Raw genomic sequence first — 24,906 nt, 5'->3', positions numbered from 1 at the left:
AAAGTAAAATAATAAGAAATGAGCCCAACAACACAAATAAGCAATGGTGAGAGGATTAGAAAGCCAAGAAAGCCCTTAGTAATTATGATCCTATCTAGGAAGGAAATGAGTAATGTCTTGTTTAAGCACTCAAATGAGAAAGAAAAGTAGACTGCCTCAAGCTGATATATAACTGAAAATATTGACTTTTTAAAAAGGATCAAACAAGAGAAAGATCTCTTGTGCAAGGGAGCTTTAGAGAAACAGCCATAACAAAAGCAGCACAAAATGTTAGAGCTAGAAGAAAGGATCTTAGATTTCAATTATGTCATTTCATAGATGAGGAAAAAGGCTCAGAGAGGGAAGATGACTTAGCCAAAGAAATAAAGCTAGTTAGTGGCAAAGCCAAGAGTAGAACCTCAGATCCAATTCCCATCTGCTGTTAGTTTGACTATGCCAATGCTATACTCTCTTCTTATGAACTACTTTTGTACAACTGAGAACCTAGACAAACACATAACAATCATATTTATATACTGGTACCAGGGATTGAACTCAGGGGTACATAACCACTGAGCTACATCCCCAGCCCTTTTCTATTTTTATATTGAGACAGGGTCTCACTAAGTTGCTTAGGGCCTCACTAAGTTTCTGAAGCTGACCTTGAACATGTGATCCTCCTGCCTCAGCCTCCCAAGCCCCTAGGATTACAAGCATGCACCACTGCACCCTGCTATAATCATATTCTTAAAGATTCATGTATTTCACTGACTTCAAATTTATATATTTAGAAATGAAAAAACCCAGATTGAATTCTAAAGATAAAAAAATTTTCTAAACATCATTAGTCCAGTATGTTTCATCTCTAAAATGTATTAATGGGCCATCTCAGATACATTATACAACAACTGTTTTAGCTTTCAAGAGGCTCTGAAAACAAATGTGAAGAAAATTGCTAAATAAAAATTACATTTTAGAAGGCCTAAATATTATGTACCCATATATAGACGACAAAATTTGTTAAAAAATTATTTTTAGACTTTCTGTGAACACGTCCACAAAAGAATATATAGTTAACAGAATTTTGAATAAAATAAGATTGAAATGAATGCTCCATAGAGATACAAAGTAACTGTCCACGTAGCAATAAAACATTTTCAAGTGGATTTGTAAAACAATTCAAAGGAATCCAAGCAAGGAATGTTAAATATTTTCTGTAAGAACAGTATGATAAACAACACATATACTTGCAGTAGAGCATAGGGCTTTGTTTAATAAATGTCACATACTAAAAGGTTATAAATTTTAAAAACAAAATGTTCCAGAAGTAATATTGAATTCTTCCAACTTTATAATAGCATATATTTTAATGTTTAGGTTCAAAATTAATATCTTGGTATACAACTTTTAAAAATAAAGCAAAGGCAAAACTGGTAGAATTCATGAGATAATGATGAAGTCACCAACTAATCAAAAGCTCAAAAATGATTCAAAGCATTTTTTCAGTAAAATGTCCTATAATATCTCTAATTAATGAGATGTGGCCCTATTTTGTTGTTGTTGTTGTTGTTTTTGGTTTTTGGTGAAGGCACCATGAAAGTTACTATCAAATGGCATTTACAAAATCTTAGGAGTAGACAAATAAAAGCTGTATGAAATTAAGAACGCAGAATTATTAATAGTCTATACACAGGCTATGGTACTAGAATAATGCCTGTATTACAAAATGTGTATTCCTTCATTTCACAAAAAAAAATCTAAGTTTTATAGGAATTTTTGTAACAATATATTAACATTGATATAAATTTAGAAAATTTTATCATTTCAGAACTAGTTCAGCATTTTTATACTTGAAAAATGAAAACAAGAAATTACTCCAAGTCACAAAACTGAGTTACATTTGCTAACACTAAAATCTGAATTTTTTTCTTTCCTTTCCTTTTTGTCCATTGGAGGAAGACCTATTTCTCATTTTCTGAAAATCTCAGTACACCAAAGAATAGGGAAACAAGAAATAAAGAGATTACATATAATGTTTAAATCTTAAGCAGAGGACAATCGTCCCCACTACTGACCATATTATCTTCCTTGCTGGGAATTATAATGCAATAGAGAGTTGATGAAAACTGCAACCAGTTTACTCATTTACAAAAATATTCTATCCACTGGTTGGACATCATATTATATGACTTATAATACTTACCTGAACTACATTGAAAAACCTTAAAATTGCTAAATATTTGAAGCCCTTACTAAAACAGAGAAACAAACAAAATATTCAATTTAAAATGCTACCTTTGTTTTTTCAAGTACTATAAAGAAGAATCAGAACAATTTTACTAATCAAACAGTACCACCACTAAAAATTAAAAAAAAAATCACAGATGTAGCAAATTTGTATAGAGAATGGATTAAAACATGTAGGAGTAGAAGGTGAGCATTTGGAAATGTTTAAATAGAAGTGAAAGTTATGATATCATGCCATAATTTTCGTGAAATCAAGTAAACAATCATTAAATATCTTCATTCACACGCACAACATCCAGGAATCATTAATATCTTTCCAAAATATGTTGCATTAACCGTACAAAGCCTTCAACAGAACACCCACACCAAGACAGTAGAAAATAACACAATAATTTGTATATTTTCTAATTTGAAAAGCAAAACTAATACCAGATGTTAGGAGAATTGGAAATGTAAAAGGCTATGATCTATTCTCACTATAAATAAGAATAACGTCTATCAATAAGGGGTGATTTTTTTGAGCAATCTCCACATATTTTCCTTCTATGGAAAAAAAAACTATTTAGCCCCAATCACAGAGAAATCATGAGAAAAACTATGTAATAGTACTAGAACCAAGTAAACATTTTTCAACAATAAAGTAAATGTGTGTGTGCTCATGTGTGCGCGCAGGCAGGGATTCCTGTGTTTGTGTTAGCAGGAAAGGGTATCCATATAAAACTCTCTGCTTTTGGTAAAAATTAGAGATTAAAAAAGAATGCTTAATAAGAAAAATCTATTACTTGTGTTTTTACTCTCAAAAGCTCAATTCTAAATATTTTTCATATCCTGAAAAATATACAAATAAAAATATTCCAAAAATAATAACCCTGAACACTAACATTATTAAATTTGAACACACCATCATATTACTGAGGCTCCTTCATTGTACAAGTATTAAATTGTAACATAAGAAAAAATGTTTGATCTGAATATCCCCAGTTATACTGAAAACATAAAAGAATCAAAACATACAGGCTGCACATTCCTAATCAATACATCTGAAATCTGAAGTGCTTTGAAATCTGTCAGTATTTTCAAATCATGGATGCTCAAATGGTAAAGACTAGGCAAACAGAATCAGGTACAAAAACAACTCTGAAATATGAAATACTTCTGGTCCCAATCACATTGGATAAGTGTGATTTAAATGCCAGCGTAATTATTAAATTCTACCCAAAATAAAAAATATACCAACGGATACCTGTTCAAAGAGGAACCGATTTAAACCCCCAACTAACAAATATTAAAAAGTCAAATGAAAACATTCTTATAGTACTTCCTCATAACTAAGTTAAATTATGTGCATAAATTTAAAACCATGACAAACTAATTGGTATTATAGCCTTTGAGAAAATACATCAATTCTAAGGTAGAAAATCTAAAATAAATTCTTATTACACAAATATCAAAATATTTATGCTATTTTCAAAGAAGCTCAATAAAACCAGAGCATTGACCTATATTTTGTCATTGTTCATTAAATAAAAGCAATTAAAGAGAAATTAATTCATAGCTTACAGGATTCTATCTCACAAATGTATACCTCTACTTTCAAATACAAATGCTACATAAATACAGATGCTACATAATAGCTTTTTAAAATAACACAAACTTATTTATGTCTACTAAAATATCCAAGATGAATATGTTTTTAAAATGAACTCAAAAAAACTACCACCAGGGTAAAAATGGGAGTTCATAATCCACTTGAATCAAATGTATGAAATATGTCAAGAGCTTTGTAATGTTTTGAACAATAATAAAAAAATAAATGTGCTAATAAAAACAAACAAAAAAAAAACTACCACAACATTCAAACAGAAAAACCAATCAAATTTTCACACAAATATATATAACCACATATGTTTTGGAAAAAGTATTTACTTCCTCAATTTCAGGAACATAAAGAACATCTGTGGTTCAAACTAATTTATATATCTTGATTCTAAAAATTTTTATGAACTCTTATGAAAAGGTGCATTATAATTAAAATTAAATGCTTGAACAAGAAAAAGTTTTACACAAATTTATTGCGTTGAAATAGTGAAGCATTTGCAACAATACACTATTTACCTCTCCATAAACACCATCACTGGAAATGTATTACAATACTACTAAAAAAGCAATGCATATGAAATTTATACACAATTTTTACACAGCTACACAATTGTGTACAAATTTACACACAATTACAATATACTACTACTAAAACACATCCCACTCAAAAAAATGTCAAATTGGAAAAATAATGCCAAGATTTAATCATGATCTGCAGACAAAAATTTTAAAGTTGCTTAGTGCATATTCAAATCTGCTCAAATACATCATTTATACTAAAATAGTGCAAGAAGTTATTTGTATGCACATCATGATTAGATAACCCATGCATATTAGATATCTCTTTGGTATAGTGGATATTAAACAAATTATTAATTATATATTATAAGAGAACATTAAACTGAGTATAATGAAAGACATGCTCAAGATAAAATTCAATTCCTCAAAAGTACTCAATAGGGTTGTAATTTTTTATCACAAATACAAGATGGAATTAAAGGTAAGTGCCAATAAAATACTTGCCAGTTACAAAGATATGATCAGAGAACTTAGAAGATGAAAATGTAATTTTTTGACAAGTTCTAACAAAAATTATCATAACTTAATAACAATCTTATTTGGTGACTAAATATGAAAGTTCATCACTCACAATTGAGTCAGGATATAATGTACTTAACACTGTTAGCCTATCAGTAACATTTGAGGCCTCATACAGGAAAACAAATAATAGTATATATAAGTAAGAATTTAAGCATTTTTAAAATAAAATTTTAAATGTTTTTATTATCTGTGATGAAATAATGTAAAATCCAAAAATTGTATGCAGTTACCATTCCATTGTGGACCTCACCCATATTCCATGAAATAATCCGGTATATATTTTTAATTTAAAAAGTAAGGAGGAAAGCAGAATCCGACTCTTTGTTTCCATAATTAAGCTCTATTAAAAATGTAAAATAAACCTATTCATTCACTTTAAATATTCTATATGTTAGCAGAATGCTGATCTTTCAAATTGAGAAACCTATCACCATCAGCAAGACATAAAACAACTACCATAACAACTCAGCCTACAGTATTTAATACTGTTAAATTCATTAAAAATTATGGCACAAAAATTACATGTGTATTTTTATATCTTCTTTAAATATTAGAGTTTACTGATAGGAATAAATATTCCTTAATAAATTCATCAATTCTACCAGATTAGAATTAATCAGAGAAAACGCCATCCAACCTACTCATTTTAGAGGTAGAAAACTTTGGCAAAACAAGTTGAAGCTCAAAAATCATCTAGTTGTTAGAAACATTAGAAGATATGATCCTTATCCCCATTATTCCAATTTCATTCACTATACCACTTTGTCTTCATGATTGGAGATTATGATTGGGGATATACTAAAGTAAACAAAATGTTTAAAAGATTTGTAAAACATTTTGGTTATATTCTTTAATACCAGTTTTAATTCTTTACTGTCTATGTCAGGAATGTGTCCCTTTTTTTCCTTCTCCCAGCCATCCCTCAGTTAAGTAAAATTCTACAAGCTCCTACACATTTAAACCTACTGTCTTATTAAAGTTAACACTGTCATACTACTTCCATTTTCTTTGAAAAATGGCTAAAATCTAGTCTGGATCCCTGTAAATTTATAATTTATTTTGAAAGCAATTTCTTAATCTTAACTATCGAGCAATCTTTTTTTTCAATCTCAACAGGTCTTAAAAAACAGGATCACCAAATTCATTGGATGACAATTAAGAACAATAACCAAATATATAGAGAGATGTCTGTTGTTACCAATTTATTCATGATTCACTTTCATCAAAAAAAATCTGTAAAAATTAAAAGTTTCAAAAATTATCACAGTTTACATGAAAACACAAAACTGACAGTTCTGTATTTATAACACACCCTATGCTAGGTGTGTTAATATTTATATTTATTTTCTCTTAAGGTTTCTGAGTTTAACCCATTTTCTGGCCTTTCTTTCAAACTTGCAGGAAGACTGTGAATGAGTCTTTCTAAGGCAGGCACTCCCGGTTTTTACAACCTGCTTGCTGTTCCGTTGCTGATGTTTGCGCCCACGCCTAGGGTGTGTTATAATCTTTTTTAAGTCCTTACAGATGGAATCATACCTATTCTCAGGATCATTGTCGTCATCATCATCATCCACTGTGACAGGCACTGATTTACATAAGGCTTCATCTCCTTGGGGAAAAAAGTGTACTTAAAATTAGCTTTAAATGATCTACATAAGTTAAACATTATAAAATAAAATTGAAAGTCCAAAGCTCTTAAAAATACCAGTAGGTACTAACCACTATTCTAAAATGCAAAATATGAGTAAAAAGAACGTTTAAAAAGTGTAGTACAAAATTTATGAAGTACCAGAAGTAAAATGATAAATAGTAAGGTCTTAAATATTTCAATGTTCCTTACAACATTACAGGGTGTGTGTTTGCTTGTTTGTTTTGCAGTGCTGGGAATTAAACACAGAGCTTTGGGCCTGCTAGGCAATAAGCAAATTTGAAAATTCCTGTGGATCTTTAATTATTCCAAAATAAAAATTTCAAAATGGTAAAAAAAGATAATTGCTGATGCTAGCCATGAACTTGCAGTCCTCCTTTCTCAGCCTCCATAGTTGTAGCAGAGGTCAATATGAATTAAGAGAGGAGACTTTTGGGGGGATACTGGGAACTGAAACCAGGGGTACTTTGCTACTGAGATATTTCCCCAGCCCCCAGCCCCCTTTTTTTATTAAAGATCGAGTCTTGCTAAGTTAAGTGGCTTAGGGCCTCACTAAATTGCTGATGCTATCCTTGAACTTGTAGTCGTCCTTTCTCAGCCTCCATAGTTGCTGGGATTACACATGTGTACCTCAAGACCCAGTGAGATGTGTAATCCTTGAGATGTAATCCTTAAGAAATAGTTTTATTACTTTCACATACAGGCAATAGCCTAAACAGGCTAACAGTGTTTATATACAGACCTTTGGTTAATTTACATTCATGAATAGATAAGTATGTAGAGACTGAGCTAACTATTAATGGATCTCAAGATCTGTTCTTTTCAGATATTAAATTTTAATGGTAGCTACAAAGAACCATCACATTAGAAATGCTATCTATCCCTCAGGCTTCATATACTGCCATCATATAAGGCAAAGTCATGCTATTTGGTTTGGTTGGTTACACAAACTAGTATAAGTACTGTTTTTTTTTAAATATTTTTTTAGTTATAGATGGACACAATGCCTTTATTTTGTTTATTTCTTTTTTTGTGGTACTGAGGATTGAACCCAGTGCCTTACACGTGTACCACTGAGGTACAACCCCAGCCCCTATGTATTCTTTATCTGTACTGCAGCTACTACCCAGGTATCATCATTTTTCTGATTTGTCTTTTTTCTTTTTTAGCATATTAGTGTTCTGTTTTTTCCTTATACATATGATAAAATATTTCCCAAAGTCTGTGTGCATGTCTTATTTTCTCAACTGGGCAAACATTTTTACTCAGATTATGTGTTATTTGGACAAATGTATATCTTACCAACAGTATAACTCAGACCGTACTACAGTTTGATTTATTGGTATTAGAATGTGATTAAAGCAAGTCATTTTGTTACCACAACTTACTATATTCCCCCACCATTTTCTCCCCCCCAACCCCATTATTCTTGGAGGAGACTGTCCTGAGAACTTACATTGATTTAAGTGGTCATTTTGTCAAATGACTACTTAAATTAAAAATGTGACTGATATAGTGCAGTATCTTTTTATGAGTATACTATATTATCATATGAAATTATTACTATAATAATACATGGATCATTGTGTGATTTTAGCAAGTACAAATATGGTTTTCAAATTTTTATGTTTGGTGTTTAGTTATGTGTGTCTTTTAGTTGTAATCAAAACAAGAATTCTTAAAACAGTTCATTACTGTCATGTTTTTAGATTAACTAATTATCATTATCTTTCTTGTTAATTACAGAGGAAAGATTATACTGCATTTACAAAGTTTTTGCCTCCAAAACATGAATATGTGTTAGCTGTGAGAATGACTCCTATTCAGTGCAAGCTTTATCAGTACTACTTAGATCACTTAACAGGTAACCAATATATACTTATTGTTTTCATCTTCTCTATAAAGACATACTTTTTCTGAAGAATTTTTCCTTGTCACTTCCTTTCCAGTTTTGCATTTGAATGGATGTCCTTAAAAGCACAATAGCTCTAATTTAAAAGAAATCACTAATGCTGTCATTAATCTCTAAGAACAAATGAATAAAAAAAAATATATGGCATGTATTCCTAATGAATGTTCTTCATTTGTAAGAAGCTATTTCAGAAGAATTATGAATATGGAATAAATCCAGAATAGAAGACACACAGAAATTCTGGAATATTTTTTAAAAATATTCCAATTGCATTAATGTTAAAAGGCATGTAAATGAAATCTATGAGATTGTTCCTTAGTTATCAAATTAATAAAGGTTGAAGGCAAAAAAAAGGCAGAAAGCAAGACAGGTGTTTAGAATGATCTCCATGTTGTAATAAAATTACAGTTGCTTAATGTACACTGAAATGTTAGCTGACATTGTTTTCTGGGTTTCTTCATTAAGAAGAACTTTTAGTTTGTTTTTCTTTGCATTATTTTTAGAAAACACAATGTATGTCTATTGTTTTATCATCACTAAATATGTGTGTGTGTGTGTGTGTGTGTGTGTGTGTGTCTCCATTTATTTATGCCTGAAGTAGTTCACATAACAAAACCTAGTCTGTGGCTCTGAGGGGAGAGATTTCTTATTTTTTGGTCACTTACTTGGGTTCTTTCCCCACATGATATGCCACGTTTCATTAGTGAATGCAGGTTAGAAAATGCCCTTGAGGGGCTGGGGTTGTGGCTCCGTGGTAGAGTACTCGCCTAGCATGCATGAGGCACTGGGTTCAATCCTCAGCAAAACATAAAAAAATAAAGATATCCTCCTAAAACTTAGAAAAAAAAAAAAATGTTTCAAAAAATAGAAAATGCCCTTGAGCCCATTGTGGATGCAATGACTGATTAAAAAACCAGAGGAGGATGGAAGTGTGCATACAGTTATTAAAATTATACTTTATGATACTAGGTGCCCTTCAATAGATGAATGTATAAAGAAAATTTGGCATATGTACACAATGGAATATTATTCAGCCATAATAAAGAAAAAATTATGTCATTTGCAGGTAAATGGGTGCAACTGGAGAACATCATGTTATATGAAATAACCCAATCCCAAAAAAACAAATGTTGAATATTTTCTCTGATATGAAGATGCTAATTTCACAGTAGTGTGGGGAGTTAGGGAATAATAGAAGTACTCTGGATGAGAAAAGGGGAAATGAAGGGAAGGGAAGGGGAATGGTTAAAGATAGTAGAATGAAGTGGACATTACTATCCTAAGTGCACATATGATTATACAACCAATGCAATTCTACATTACGTACAACCAAAAGAACGAGAAGTTGTATTCCATATATGTATAATGTCAAAATACATTCTACTATCATGTATAGCTAATTAGGACAAATTTTAAAAAGGAATGTGGAAAGAGAAAAAAATTAAAAATTTAAACTGGGGTTGTGGCTCAGTGGTAGAGTACTTGCCAAGCATGCATGAGGCACTGGGTTCGATCCTCAACACAACATTTAAAAAAAAAAGATATTGTGTTCACCTAAAACTAAAACAATAAATGTTTCAAAAAACAGAAAATGCCCTTGAGCCCATTGTGGATGCAATGATTGATTAAAAAACCAGAGGAGGATGGAAGTGTGCGTACATTTATTAAAATTATACTTTATGATATTAAAGTGCTACCCTTTGTGTAACATGTGTGTGTGTTATTATTTTTTTTTTTTGGCCCTACTGGGGATTAAATCCAGGGGTGCTCTACCACTGAACTGTATTGTCAGCCCATTTATTTATTTGTTTGTTTATTAATACTGAGTCAAGAGCTTAGTATGTTGCCCAAGCTGGCCTTGGATTTAAAAAACATGTTTAACTTTATTTGTTTATTTTTTTTAATGTGGTGCTGAGGATCAAACCCAGTGCCGCACACGTGCTCGGCAAGTGTTCTACCCCTGAACCACAACCCCAGCCCCTGGTTTTGTATTTTTTATCCCCCTGCCTCAGACTCAAAGTATTTTTTCAACATATGATTATACAACCCATGCAGTTCTGCATTATGTACAGCCAAAAGAATGAGAAGTTGTATTCCATATATGTATAATATCTCAAAATACATTCCACTATCATGTATAGCTAATTAGGACAAATTTTAAAAAGGAATGTGGAAAGAGAAAAAAAAATAAAAAAGTTAAACTTCATCCTATATTGGAACACCTTTTTTTTTGTGAAACTTACTTTATAAAAATGTGTAATTATATTGAGCATTAACATACCTGTAATCCCAGCTACTAGGGAGGCTGAGGTAAGATGATTGCAAATTGAAGGCCAGCCTGGGGGACTTAGCAAAAATAAAAACTAAAAGGGGATGGGTGTATAGCTCAGTGGTAGAGTACCCCAGGGTTCAAACCTCAGTAATCCCCAGGCCACATACACACACAAAAGAGTTGGTAGTGGTCTTCTATGCCTATAATCCCAGCAATTCAGGAAGCTGAGGCAGGAGGACACCAAGGTCAAAACCAGCCTCAGCAATTCAGCCAGGCCCTATGTAACTTAGCAAGACCCTGTCTCAAAATAAAAAATAAAAAGGGCTAGGGAAATAGCTCAGTGGTAAAACACCTGCAGGTTCAATCACAGTATCTCCCCATCAAAATCTAAGTGTCCTCAGTTAACTAACAGGTATTACTAAAACAAACAATACAAGTAACTAGTGAAAATTATAATAAATTTATATAATAACAATCATATATATTTAGTATAACAACAAACAATGTTTGAAAATAAGTGTAATAATGATTAATTTTTTTTTTATTTTATGTTTCTAGGTAGCCATAACTAATTAACTCAAATCCTAATGTTCCTGATTCTCTATCCCATCAGGTTTGGGTATTCCATCTACAGTTTGGATTTTCTTTCTTCCTTCATGTTGATAGTGTTTTAAGAGAAGCATCTGTGATTGGGGAGGGGACAAAAAAGAGAAGACTCTGTTTGTACTATCAGAAACTAGCTGAGAAATATCAAAAAGGGTTTCAATACACTAAATTTAAGCTATTTAATGGGATTTCATGGGACTCAAAGCTATCTCTTCTGAAACCAGGAATGGTTGTGCACACCCATAATCCAAGTGACTTGAGAGGTTGCAAGGAGGATCCAAGTTTGGGAGTTTGAGGCCAGCCTCAGCAAGTTAGAGAGACTCTATCTCAAAATATGAAAAGTGCTAGGGATATTGCTCAGTGGTTGAGCAACCCTGTGTTGAATCCCCAGTACCAAATGAAAAGCTCTCTGTTCCAATTTTTAAAGCTATATGCATGGCAAAGCACTTAAAACTTTTGGTCTCATTTCCATTAAATGAATACCTCCTGGAGTATTCTCACAAAATGTACCATTTTCTCTCATAAATTTTACTGTTCATTACCCCAGAAAAAAAGCACTAAACACATAAAGAACATTTTTGTTATTTACCCAAAAACTTTGGTCTGACTGACACAAAAGACTAACAATGTATGAAATATTTTACAAAGATGGCATAAAATTAAATCAAGAAAGGTCTTATAGTAAACTGGTGATCATTTTTAAATAGACTTCTCCTAAAGAGTAATCCTGAATTAGATTTTCTTCAGGAAAAATTAAACAATGTAGTTATTAAAAAGGGTTTAAAGAGAGTACAAATTTTAAAATGTTTACTTATTTTTTTCATACCTGAAGATTGGCAAAATCCAGTGTGTGAAGAAAGCACTAAATTTTCAGTCACAGGCTTAATTTTCTGTTCATCACTGCTCCCCTCGCCTACAGAATTCTGATCATCATCTCCTACATCAGATGATGAGGAAGTAATGTCTGCTTGCTTCCTTTTATTGCTTGTTCTTAGGGGGTTTCTCTTTTTTTCCTTGACATTGCCTGCCTTCTTTTTAGCTGAAGCTCTTTGTTTCTTCTGCTTTTTATTATCTTCAGAACTTTCCTCAGCATCAGAAGATGATGAGCCACTTTGTATTTCCTTGGTATTTCTCTTTGAATTTAAATTTCTTCTTTCCCTCAATTCTATTCTTTTCGGTTTCTTATCAGAAGAGTCGCAACCATCTTGTTTCATGGAACATTTCTCAGTATCAGATGATGAAAAATCTTGTCTCTTCCTTGAACTCTTTTCAGGCAAGTTGCGTCTTTTCTTCTCTCTACCTGATGCTCTATTCTTACTCTTTTTATCTTCTGAAGAGTCACAACTATCTCCTTTCCCTGGTACCTTTTCAACATTATCAGATAACTCATCCTTCTTTTTAGAAATTTTATCTTTCATTTTTTTACCTTTCTTTTCTCCATCAGTTGTGTCACTCTTACTTTGTTTTAGGCCCTTAGGAAAATGACAACTTTCTTCTCCCTCAGGTAATTTCTCAGTGCCATCAGATGATGATTCATAATGCCGTTCTATCTTCATTACTTTTTTCTTCAAGTCTATAGTCTTTTCTTTTTCTTCAGTCCCCTTTTTGTTCTGCTTTTTATCTTCTTCAGAGGAATCATCACTCTGCTCTTTCTTTGGGAATTTATCAGCAACATCAGATAAGCCACTCTGTACTTTTTTACATGTTTTGGTTCTCAGATGCTTGCTCTTTTCTTTAGTTTCAACTAATTTTTTGTCTTCTAGGGAATTTAAACTCTCCTCTTTCCCTGAAGAAGGCTTATCAGCAACATCAGAAGAAACACTTGGTTGCTGTTTCTTAGAAAGTCGATCTCTTAATTCCACTAGGGTCTTGTCTTTCTCAATTGTGCTTTCTGCTGAAGAAAAATTCTGTTTCCTTTCAGCATCATCAGATGATCCTTCCTGTGAAGTCTTCAGACTCTTCTGCCCTTGATTATCCATCCCTTTTTTGCTGTTTTTTTCATCTTCAGAAGAATCATAATCTTTTCTATTTGAAAATCTTTTTTTGGTTGTTCTGACAGCCCCAATTTTACTCATGCTTTTTATTTCTTTTTCTAATTCTGAGTCATAATTAGAAGACTCAGACTGATTTTGGCGTTTCTTTTTAGAAATTATAGAGCTTTTAGCTGATTTGCCTTTTTTAATATCAAAATCTGAGCCGGAAGTAGAACTTTTTCGTTTCCTTTTTCCTTTATCATCTTTCCCTTTTTGAGTCTTTAAATCATACAGAGTCTTATGATTTGTCTGAGTTTCATTAATATCAGTATCTGAAGAAGAACTGTGACTCATCCTGCTGCTTACCTCTTTGAGGATTGCTAACATTTCATCAGAATCTGAATTTTGATCCACAATCTCTGATTGCTTGGACTTAGGCAATTTATTAGGCTTAGGATTATCTATAGCACTGTCAGAAGAATTTCGCTTGTCCTTTTTCCTGATTGGAACTGATAGTTTTTGTTTCTCCTTAACTACTTCGTTACTTTCTTCATCTGAATTAGATGTTGCAGGGTTGGTTTCTGTCTGTCGCCTCAAGGGTGTAGTCTTAACACGCGGGGATCTTCGAAGATCAGATTCTTCTAAAAGTAAAGGGACTTCATTTTCAGTTAAATGCTCATTGTCGGCGTTTTCCTGTCCAGGTCCACATTTCTCTGACTTGGGGTTCAAACCAGAACTTTTAGGGCCTTCTTTATCTTGTGGAACTTCCTGGCAATCAGCACCTTTAACTGGGGAATTAGAAAGGGAAACAGGGGTGAGTTTAACATATAATTCCTTTGTTACTTTAGCTGTACTTTTTGACTTAATACCTCCTCTGTTGTCTTTTGAAGGAGTATTTAATTTTACAGATGAACTCTCCAATTCTTGCTCAGTTCCACTATTGCCATCCCCCTGAAAATCAGTTGAACTCTGAACTTCCATGGCAGTCTCAAGATTCTCAAAAATATCCTCTGGAACTGAGGAAGGAACAGACACAATATCCATGTCTAAGTCTTCAGAAGTATTAGCAGGTTCATACTGAGGTTCCTCTTTCCTATCAGATTTCTTATGCTCACCACTGGTACTTTTATTTGCTCTTTGTTCCTCTATTGGGATACTCTGATCCATGTGCTCATTATCTACCTGTTTTCTGGACAGTTTACCATCTGACTTTGAAATATCCTTCCTTTCCAAAGCAAAGATTTTTTCTCCTTTTCGTACTTTTGTTTCCGACTTAGCATCTACAACTTTATGCTCTTTGGTATTTTTCTCTTTGTTTACAGCATCCAAAGCTTGAATCTCTGAATTCAAATCTTCCTCTAATGCAAGATGAGCCTTCTTGATATCAGCCAACACAGATTTAAAAGCCTTAAGCTGACGTAACTTTGTAGCAGAACTGATTTCTGAATTATCTGTTGCCTGCTTCAAAAACTTAACATAACTGGAGTTCATGTTGGCTGTGGTCTCAATGAGTTTTTTTGCCTTTTTAATCATCTCTTTGGGCACAGTTAGTGCTGAATAATTGTAGGTTACAGAGCCAGAACATGAATCATCTAATTTCTTTTCTTCTCCATTGCAATTTGAAGTATTCTTCTTTGGAGAAAATTTGGGTGCATGTTCACATACTTTAGTACTCTTTTCACTGTCAATTTTTATCTTCTTCTTATTTTGTTGCAACAATTGCTCTAAGTTCTCAAATACACTGTTACATGCAGTGACCAAGTCCAATAAAGGCTCTGGGTGACAAATGTAGCAATACCATTGGTTGTTTTCATCCATTATGGTAGATAGCTCCTTTCTACCAAGGTTACGGAGAATGCATTTCTTACAGAAGGCATTATGGCAAAAGTCACAACAAATCAAGTTCCCGCCTTCTGCACACCATCTGAAATGTTTTAAAGATTAAAATATTATTCCAAATGAAACTAATTTTAATCTCTTCATTATTAAAGCAATTTAAATTGTCCTGTCAGCAATTTTAGTAGTATTTTAGGTCATCTGCCTATTCCTTATCAGAAAGCTTAAAACTTAGTGCAAAAGACATCATAATGATGAGATTACAAAAGATGGATCTAGTAAAAGACTCTTAAGAATTCCCCCAAAAATGATGACACTGAATGTTAGGTGATCTTAATTATTACCTACCTACATTGTTCATCCATTCCATCTGAGTCACGGCTAATATCATCACTCATGTAATACTTAAAGCAATTCTATTGAAAGAAAAGAGGAAGGGGAAATTTTATTCAAAATTCATTAACATTCATAAGGAACAAAACTTAACTTTTGGTGGGGAGTACTGGGAATTAAACCCAGGGAAATTCACACATGCTACACAAGGACTCTATCACTGAGCTACATCTACTCCCCAAAAAATTAACATTTGAAATCATTAATAAAGTAAAAGGAATGTGCACATTTTAAACAATCAAATCAGAACACTGTACTACCCAATACTAGTATTTTCCAGTCATTAAAATACCTCAAGGAATTAACTTTTTGAAACAGATTTCCCTACCATCAAGCACCATTATTCCTTACTTAAAAAGTGCTTTAAAGATTTTATTTAATAAAGCAAATTTCTGGTCTTATACAACTAGCTTACAAAGCTGTACATAAAACTGTATTAGATGTTTCTACTTCCTAATTTTAACAGTCGCCACATATAAACAGCTACTATGTGTACAACTGAACTATTAACCTACATTATCTTTCAATCTCAAAATATCTACCCACAAGGTAGGAGATATTCTAAGGGGAAAAGTTAAGGTTCATTAATATGTAAATTAATCTAATATCATACACTATTAAGAGGCAAAGTTGTTATTCAAATTCAAGTTTCACTAACTTCAAATTCCTTTCCAGACAGATTGGGAAAAGGGAAGGTTCCAAAAACTACCCAAACTGCCTAGACTTACAGACTGGTCCTCAGAAAAAAGCAAATAAGAAAAGAGAAAGGAAATGCAGGTTACCAATCCAGCTGTCAAAATTTAAAACTAACTTAAGAAGCTGAGGCAAGAGGATCACAAGTTCAAGGCCAGCCTGTGCAACTTGAAATTTTAAATCTCAAAATTTAAACCAGCCAGAGCTGGGCACAGTGGCGCACACCTGTAATCTCAGCAGCTCAGGAGGCTGAGGCAGGAGGATCGTTAGTTCAAAGCCAGCCTCAGCAACTCAGAGAGTCCCTTGTCTCTAAATAAAATACAAAAAAGGACTGGGGATGTGGCTCAATGGTTAATTGCCCCTGTATTCACTCCCCAGTACCAAAAACAAACAAAACAAAAATTAAAGTTAAACAAAAGGGTTGGGGATATATCTCAGAGGCAGAACACACCTGAGTTCAATCATCAGTATCACCCTAATAAAAAGTAAAAACTACACCTAGAACTCCCAGGAAAATATGGCCTACCCCTGCATTTCAAAAGTGAGTTACTCACACAGGATTCATCTCAGCACTAACAAGAGATGGGGAGCCCATACATAACCTTTATATCATAGGTATTTTAAAATAACTCTACTGTATTACCAACAAAAAGGTGTGGACAGACTATTAAAACCATAATCAACCTATAAGAAACATTTAAATTATATTATCTCAAGTTACTTCAAACCGTCTTCCACATGGAAACTTAAAGTAGTAGGGTACATTAAAAGGAGGGTTAGAAAACACAAGCATGCACACATACACAAAATGTCAGGTTTCGATACTTAACAGGTTCTCCTTTAGCTCTCAATTGCTGAATACTGTGTTGTATTTCCTAGAAGGAGCTGAACCAATCCCACTTTACTAGGCTAGTTCTTATTCACATTTCAGGTATTAGTTTATAACACCTCCACTGAAAAGCCAACCAAGTCCTAATTACAAAGGCTTCCTATCTGCTCCATAATCACAATATCTCCCCTGAAATGGCATTTTTCAGGCCTTTTATATATGGGTCTTCCCCTCTACAATGTAAGCCTGATCAACAAATCTCTACATACCTTACAAATAAGGACTTGCAGTGAAGGGTGTCTATAAATGGAATCTTTTTGAAAATGATTGACCTGCTGTCCACAAGCTGTGCAGCTCACAATTCCATGAAGCCCATCTTCTAGGAGAAAGGAGCGGCCATTATTTACACATTTACACAGGGGGGAAAAAAGGATATTTACCTTAGTCAGCATTTTGTGAACTTTATATTAGATATGAGATACATGGGGAAATAACTTTTTGGACACCCATTAAAAAGCCTTTTTTTTTCTTTTTACTGATTTTCTAAAAAGAAAAAAATACTGACTTTCTAAAAAATCTGACAACCTTGTCAAATTCTGAGCTACAAATCCTAAACTTCTTTCCTTTTACATATACAAACCCCATTCATTTCTCACAACTTGGCATAACATAAAGAGACCCAATAAGGAAGTTCTAAAAATAAAGATCAAGGGCTCTTTTTCATTGCTATTGCTTTACAAATAAATACACTACCTGTTCTTAGGGAATGGAGAAGTAAATGACATAAACATTTTTTATTCTCCAAGTGGAATTGTCTGTACAAATTCTATCAATGGGATACATGAAAACTTGGCAATTTGATATTACTCATTTCCTTCCTAAGATTTGCTTCAATACTGTCCATAATCCCCATGTGGCTTCTTTCTATGCCTACTGTCCACTCCCTACTAACAGTGTCTGGTTGGACGTTATGAGTTATCTATATAGCAGCAAAACATCAGCTAGTTGGAAAGGCATACCCTCATCCTGTACTATCTACAGGAAAACAGGCTGAAGATAATCTATACAAGCAACAATTAGAAGGAACCTCTCCTGCCTTGTTCTTGTTCCTACTTTGGCTAAAGCAGTGCCTCACAATCTAAGCTGCACATCAGAATCATCTGAAGAATCTTTTTAAAAAACAGAAACACACCTGTAATCCCAGCTACTTGGGACGCTGAGCCCAAGAGTGAAAGACCAGCCTGGGAAACACAGTGAGATCCTCATTTCAAGAAAAAGAAAATGAAAAAGAAAAAGGAGGGAGAAAAAAAAAAGACAGCCATTCCCAACCAATAAAACAATGAACTGAAATCCCTCTCTCTCTCTCTCTCTCTCTCTGCCAAATCCTGATATGCAACCAAGACTTTGATCCAAATAAAATAGTAGATTATGATTAAAAGAGGTCAGTGAAAATGCCTTCATTCACAAATAAAAAGGAGATGACTGGAAGAAACAACACCCCACCCCACCCCACCCCAAAAAAGTCTCTATCCCTAAATAACACAAAACGCCAGGTGCATTTCTCACCTTTGAGTTTTCTATTTTGTGTTTTGTTAGTTTTAAGATCCAAAGCACCATGGACCCAAAGACTATTTTAAATATCTTTACTTGTAGAGGCTAAAACAGTTCAAAGTATAAGGACACCATCATACGTTTTCAGAAGATGAAAGACAATCTCAAGGCTTACTTAATGTTTTATTTTTAATCACACTGCCTGCCCTACATTGTTTTGATCTTGGGTATTCGTGTATTCTGTTATTTGTTTTAACAGAAATATTTGGTGTAATTTTCATTTCAAATAATAATTTCATTAAGATAAATGAAACCTAGAATTTGAATATACACCCAATGTTAAATACTATTAATTAAGCATCTACTATGTGCTCTTGCATATATATCATTCAAGAAATTTTTTAAAATAGGTGATCCTTTGGAGAATTTCTTCCACAGGAAAAAGGAACTGTATATGAGGATATTCGCTATAGCACTAATTAGAAAATTAAAAACTGGAAATAATCTCACATTTTGGAAGTAAATAAATTTATACTGTAAGAATTCTATAGAGCAGTGAAAAACCAACTAGATGTGTATTTGCTGACATGGATAAATTTCAAAAACAATGTTGAATGAGAAATGTTCTCAAAGGATATATATATATATATATATATATATATATATATATATACATACTATTTTTGATTTTTTAAATGAGAAAATTTTTAATACATATATAGAAAACATAGAAAAACATGCATACACATGCACATGCATAAAACTTTAAGATAATCATTACCTGTGGGGTGGGAAGAAGGGGAAATGGATGAGAGTAGGACTGAACCAATATTTTATTTAAGTGAGATCTGAAGCAAATATGGTAAAATGTTGAAATGTTACTTTTTTATGTACTTGTTTCTGTTACACGTATGTTTAAATTTTTATATCTAGTTATGAAATAAAGATTATAACAGTGTGTCAATGTAAAAAAAAACATTTTCATTTCTGAGCTCAATACATTTTTAGTGTTTTAAAGAGAGACTAAAATTATTTTGCCGTGTAGAAAATTTAGTGTAACATATTTTTTAATAATTAAACTGGGAAAAGTATGTCAAAACAGGATATGATTTTTTAAGTGACATTGTGCTATAATTTTGTTCCAAATCAATATTATTTTATATATAAATAAAATAATAAAATATTATTTTATATATAAAGTTTACATTCTTGACACTGTTCTAAATTAGGCTTCAGTTTGGGAACTAATTTTACCAAAAAGTCTGAACAGTAGCCACAGCAATCCACTATCTCAGATCACAAGTTTGTTCACACATGCATAAGCCTAAAATGAAATTTCTTGTGTGATTTCTGACAGTTTACAGATGTAACAAATCATTAAAACAAAAATAAACATAAAATATTTAAGTGCACTACATGGCTATAAACATACATATTCACTTAAGCATGATATAAACATTCTTACACAGAACACTCAACAAAATATTCCAGAAAACAATATCAGCTGAGACCAAACACCAGCAGCATACCAGAGTGGCACTAGGAATACCCTCCCCCCAAAAGTCCTTATTCTGCTTTCAAGTCCCATCCATATATCTGACACTGACTGCTCTAGAGCCCCTTCCCAAAAGACACCATTTAAACATTAATTGACACAATGAAGTACACATAATTATCTGTCTTTGCTAAAGGACTCAGAGGAAAGAAACTCTTATCCTCTAATCCTTATCATCACCTTCTACTTGCTGATTCTCTAAGTTTTAAGAGTAGTAGTTTATCTTAAACTGAGTTGTGTTGCTGCAATGGCAATTTCTCTACTATGAACTAGATTTCAAAAAATCGTCCATATACTCAAAAGGGGTTGATCACCCCCTTGTGGACAAAAGACTAAACAACATTTCCTTGATTTTCACCAGCAACCTCACGAATTATGTAATCTGAAAACTGATATTTTATAACTGTGGATCTAGTTCACTAATTCCATCAAGATAATTGAAATCTGCACAAAATTTCACCAATATAAAAACGTCTCTATTATTTCACAATCATATAACATGGTCTGTATTAAATGTCCACACCTTCATTATACTTCTATTTAGAAATTTACTGTCATATTCTCTCTTTAAGAAATTCATTTCTTTTATGGTTATAGTTTCTGGCTCTGATAATGTGCCTAAAAAGGATATACAGGCACCAATTAAAAATAAAAAATGAACAAGTGGGAAACAAACTCCACTCTAATAAAATTTCTAAATGAATTCTCCTAATGCTAAATTTATACAAATTGTTAGCCAATCTAGCTGAGAACATAAGTGATGATAGACAAAGGGAGAGGTGGCTCAGGCATATGGAGGGTGGTTTATTGGTTCTAGCTCTCTTCTCTTTTCTACTCATCTCTGTACTGCATCAATGGATCAGAAATTTGAGTATACTTTAAGGACAAATTGGGGTACATTCTCAACCTCATCCCCAGAAATTCTATCTTGTTAGAAGTGGAGTCAAAATATTTGCATCTTTAATAAGTACACCAGGAAATACTAAATGCTGATGTCTGTCACTCTATGTGACAATGTTCTGAATATGTATGCAGTTACCTAAAGGCCATGGGCAAGGTTTTGCACAAGTCTGAAATTCTGAGTAAGGGAAAACACATGGTATTCTGGTATAGGGATTATAGAACTAATGTGAAGAAGGGAATGCCAAGCTTCTTGAAATAACTTAATAGCCAATGAAGGCAAAGGAGTTTAGATAAATAGTGTTTAACCTTTTCTGCTTCAGAGTTCAAAAGAGAAACAGAAGTTATTTTTAAGTAGTGCTTTTAAAAAACAATGGGCAGAAAAGTGGAGGTATTTTTAGAAAGCACATAAGATTTTCTAATATGGTCATAAACAGCAATTTAAACTCATGGTTCATTTTCACTTGTATTTACCTCCGCGTTTTTTGAGATTTTCAGTTTTCATTTTACTTCTGCTTCTAAATTCAGGCCCTTTAAAATCATCTTTGTCTTCATTCAGCACTGGCTCTGGTTGTACAATCACTGTACCTAGAATGATTTCATTTAAAAAACCATTACACATATTAAATGTGCAAGTGAAGTACAAGACTTCAGTTCAGATAAAGCCAACATTGCTGGTACATAGTTTGTTTCTCTCAAGCTTTAAAATACTTGTCTAAGGACCTCACAAAAGTAAATAAAATGGGAAAGCAGAAAAAGGGCCAGGTTTCAACAATCAGATAATTTATTGGAATATAGTTCATGAGGGGGAGGTATTATGAACTAATTAAAACAGAAATGTAGGAATAAAATAGCCTCATCCCAGTTTTGAATTTTTATAGTGCCTATCACAAAGCTGTTATGAATATGAACATTTGGACTCAATTCCATGAAAAATTTATAAAATGAGTAGACTAGAGGATGAAAAGGCATCCTATTCATCTCATAATCCAAATCAGAATATCAGAAAAAGATTTTGAAGTGTTGTTTTATTTTACTTTGTGGGGATGTGTGGAGGGGGATAATAAAGTTCACTCTATTACTGCCATGCCTATTCTACAACATTTTCTAAATAGTATGTCAAAGATTCCCTGCCCTGCAAATTTCTTGAGTAGTATTACTTTAAGATACTTAAGCTGAAGTGCTCTAACAATAAAATTATAAAATGAGATCATTTGTTGGTGACTATCAAAATATTTTAGAATGCTGTTTCTTAACTATAAAATATATAAATTGAGGGAAAAGGTTATCATTTTAAGTTATCATGACATTTTCTAAAGAGCGAATTAAACAAGCACAGTAAAAAGGGTCCGTCCAGGTTTCAACTTTTAGATACATTGCTCAAATTAGTAATTTGACTATTACTGACAATAATTAAGAAAGTGACTGCAGGTAGTTGCCAGTACTCCTTGAAATATGGATCCATTGTATTCAACAAGCAGATTTTGGCAACTTATACCATCTAGTTGTTAAATGAATTTCTGAATATCTAAAGAAGAGGGGAACATACAGGATTAAGATTTTACAGACTGTGGTATATTTAAATAATCCTTATCCTCCCATAAATGTTATTTAAAACAATTACTTTATGTTATATACTCTCAGAGAAGTCCCAACGTTTGAAAAGAGGTAAAGATTTTAAATTAATCATAAAGTAATTGAGCCCTTCCTTCCTGAAGATTCTTTTCTAATTGGAATTAAAGCCCAAATTGTAAAGAACACCCACTAGCACTAGATTAAGATAGAATAGGGTTCAAATCTTAGCTTCTTCATTTCAAACTGAAAAAAGTAATTCCTTTGACCTCTGAATTTATTCCTTCATCTCTAACAACAGAAACTTTACTGCATTGTTTTAAGGATTAAAGGAGGTAATTCTTTCAGAGTCTGGTATCCAAGCATACTCATGATAGTACTATAACAGTAAAAATAACCAACTGGATTTAAGCTTATATAATAGGTTTTTTAGTATGAGAGAACTAAGCTTAGCTTAATTAATTAGGAACATCCTATACTGACAAGTCTTCCATAGTACCATTAAAAGTTTGAATTCCAAGCTCTTACATCAATAAGCACTGCCAGTGACATCCACCAAGGATGTAAAAATCCAAAGAGTCACTGCCTTTAGTATTCAGTCTCCCATGTTAGTTGTTCCTGTCCTTGGCCATAAAAAACATTACATAAAATTGTCAGACATGATTTGCAAAGCCAAGTAAATGGTAGGCTCATCAATTCTCCTTCAACCTTTCTTCTATCCATCATTCCCTTTCCTCATTTAACTTTTCACTTTATAACTCCAAATTTATCCTATTAATAAGCAAAGCACAATATCCACCATATTCCTTCAACTTCCATAATTAAAGAAATGGATCAAAAACATAAATATAGACAGGGAACAAGGTTTACTAAACACTGCTATAAGAGATCTGACTATGGGCTGGGGGTGTGGCTCAGTGGCAGAATGCTTGCCTCATACATATGAGGTTCAATCCTCAGCACCACATAAAAAAATAAACAAGGATTTTTTAAAAAGAGATCTGACTATAAGAATAATTTTTAAAAATCCACTAACATACTGGAACATAGTTAGCAATGGGGGAAAAAACTAAATTTTTGACTCTTTAAAAACACCATAAAATTACCAAGTCTACTGTCATTTTCACATCATGCAATAATGATGCTCTCAAAATTGAGCTATAAGAGTCCAAGATTTTCAGTTGGAACTTTTTCTCAATCTAATCATTGTTCTCTTTTTTAAAAAAATATTTTTTATTTGTAATTGGACACAACACCTTTATTTCACTTATTTATTTTTTGTATGTGGTGCTGAGGCTCGAACCCAGGGTCTCACACGTGCGAGGCGAGTGCTCTGTCGCTGAGCCACAACCCCAGCCCCTAATCATTGTTCTTTTACAATTAGAACTGTAAGAGTTGAGAGACAGGTGACAAGGTTTTTTAAAAATATGACTTCAAAAATACACCTTTATCTACCTTTAATAGTTAATTTTGGCTTTTAGCCTTGAGGAATTTAAGAATCTAAACCTAGTAACACAGGTGTAGGGAAATAGCTCAGCAATACAGCAGTTGCCTCGTATATGTGAGGCCCTGGGTTTGATCCTTAGCACCACAAAAAAATAAAAATGCAACAGGATTAAATTAGACTGTAAATGCTTTTTTTAAGTTTTTAGGAATATTCAATATATTTTTTACATAAAGAAAGTACATTAACATTTACTGAATCAAAACCACATATGAAACTTTTAAAGCTACTTCCACATTAAAATATAATTTGGAAACTAAAGACATCCCCTAGTTAAAAAAAAACACAACAGAAAGAAAAAGAAATATTTGATTTTGTTCTTTTTCAAAAATAATTGAATGTCCCAAATTTTAACCTCAACAACGTTGTTATTAGCATGTAAATACATTTCCAGACCACTATTGGTAAAATGCCAATCTTTGTCCTTTATATATACCTAGCAATAATCAAGTTCCAATTTTATAACAATGACATTTTAAGATGATTTCAATTTTAATTTCATACGAAAAATTAATACACATTACCTTTTGGCAAACTTTGCATAGTAATATCATTTTCTGAATTTTCATTAGAAACATCTTCATTCAGTGTTTCATCCAAAGGTTTTTCATCATCAGATTCTACATACTTTGTTACAACTGAAGGTTTCCTATGGAACAATTAAGTCCATAGAATTAGGGAAATGTCTGACAACTGGAACAACACCCCAAGAACATAAACAGCATGTTTGGATTTA

At 32.7% G+C, this 24,906-nt stretch overlaps 1 protein-coding gene across 7 annotated transcripts in view; it reads right to left on the bottom strand.

Moving 5' to 3' along the window:
- Atrx (ATRX chromatin remodeler) overlaps positions 1-24,906 on the bottom strand; it is a 224,947-nt gene that overhangs the window by 139,733 nt on the left and 60,308 nt on the right. For 4 of the 7 annotated variants that reach the window (XM_071606698.1, XM_027922953.2, XM_071606700.1 and 1 more), the window contains 6 exons: positions 24,695-24,819; positions 21,569-21,682; positions 17,358-17,467; positions 15,522-15,589; positions 12,191-15,261; positions 6,463-6,535 (listed from right to left, as the gene is read on the bottom strand). In XM_071606698.1, coding sequence (XP_071462799.1) covers positions 6,463-6,535; positions 12,191-15,261; positions 15,522-15,589; positions 17,358-17,467; positions 21,569-21,682; positions 24,695-24,819 — 3,561 coding nt within the window. The remainder of the gene's footprint in view (positions 1-6,462; positions 6,536-12,190; positions 15,262-15,521; positions 15,590-17,357; positions 17,468-21,568; positions 21,683-24,694; positions 24,820-24,906) is intronic. The other 3 variants (XM_071606695.1, XM_071606696.1, XM_071606699.1) reach the window with 3 other exon arrangements.

Source organism: Marmota flaviventris, chromosome X, assembly GCF_047511675.1.
Source record: "Marmota flaviventris isolate mMarFla1 chromosome X, mMarFla1.hap1, whole genome shotgun sequence".
Taxonomy (NCBI): Eukaryota; Metazoa; Chordata; class Mammalia; order Rodentia; family Sciuridae; genus Marmota; species Marmota flaviventris.
The sequence above is the reverse complement of the archived record's forward strand: the minus strand, read 5'-3'. Positions and strand labels throughout refer to the sequence as shown.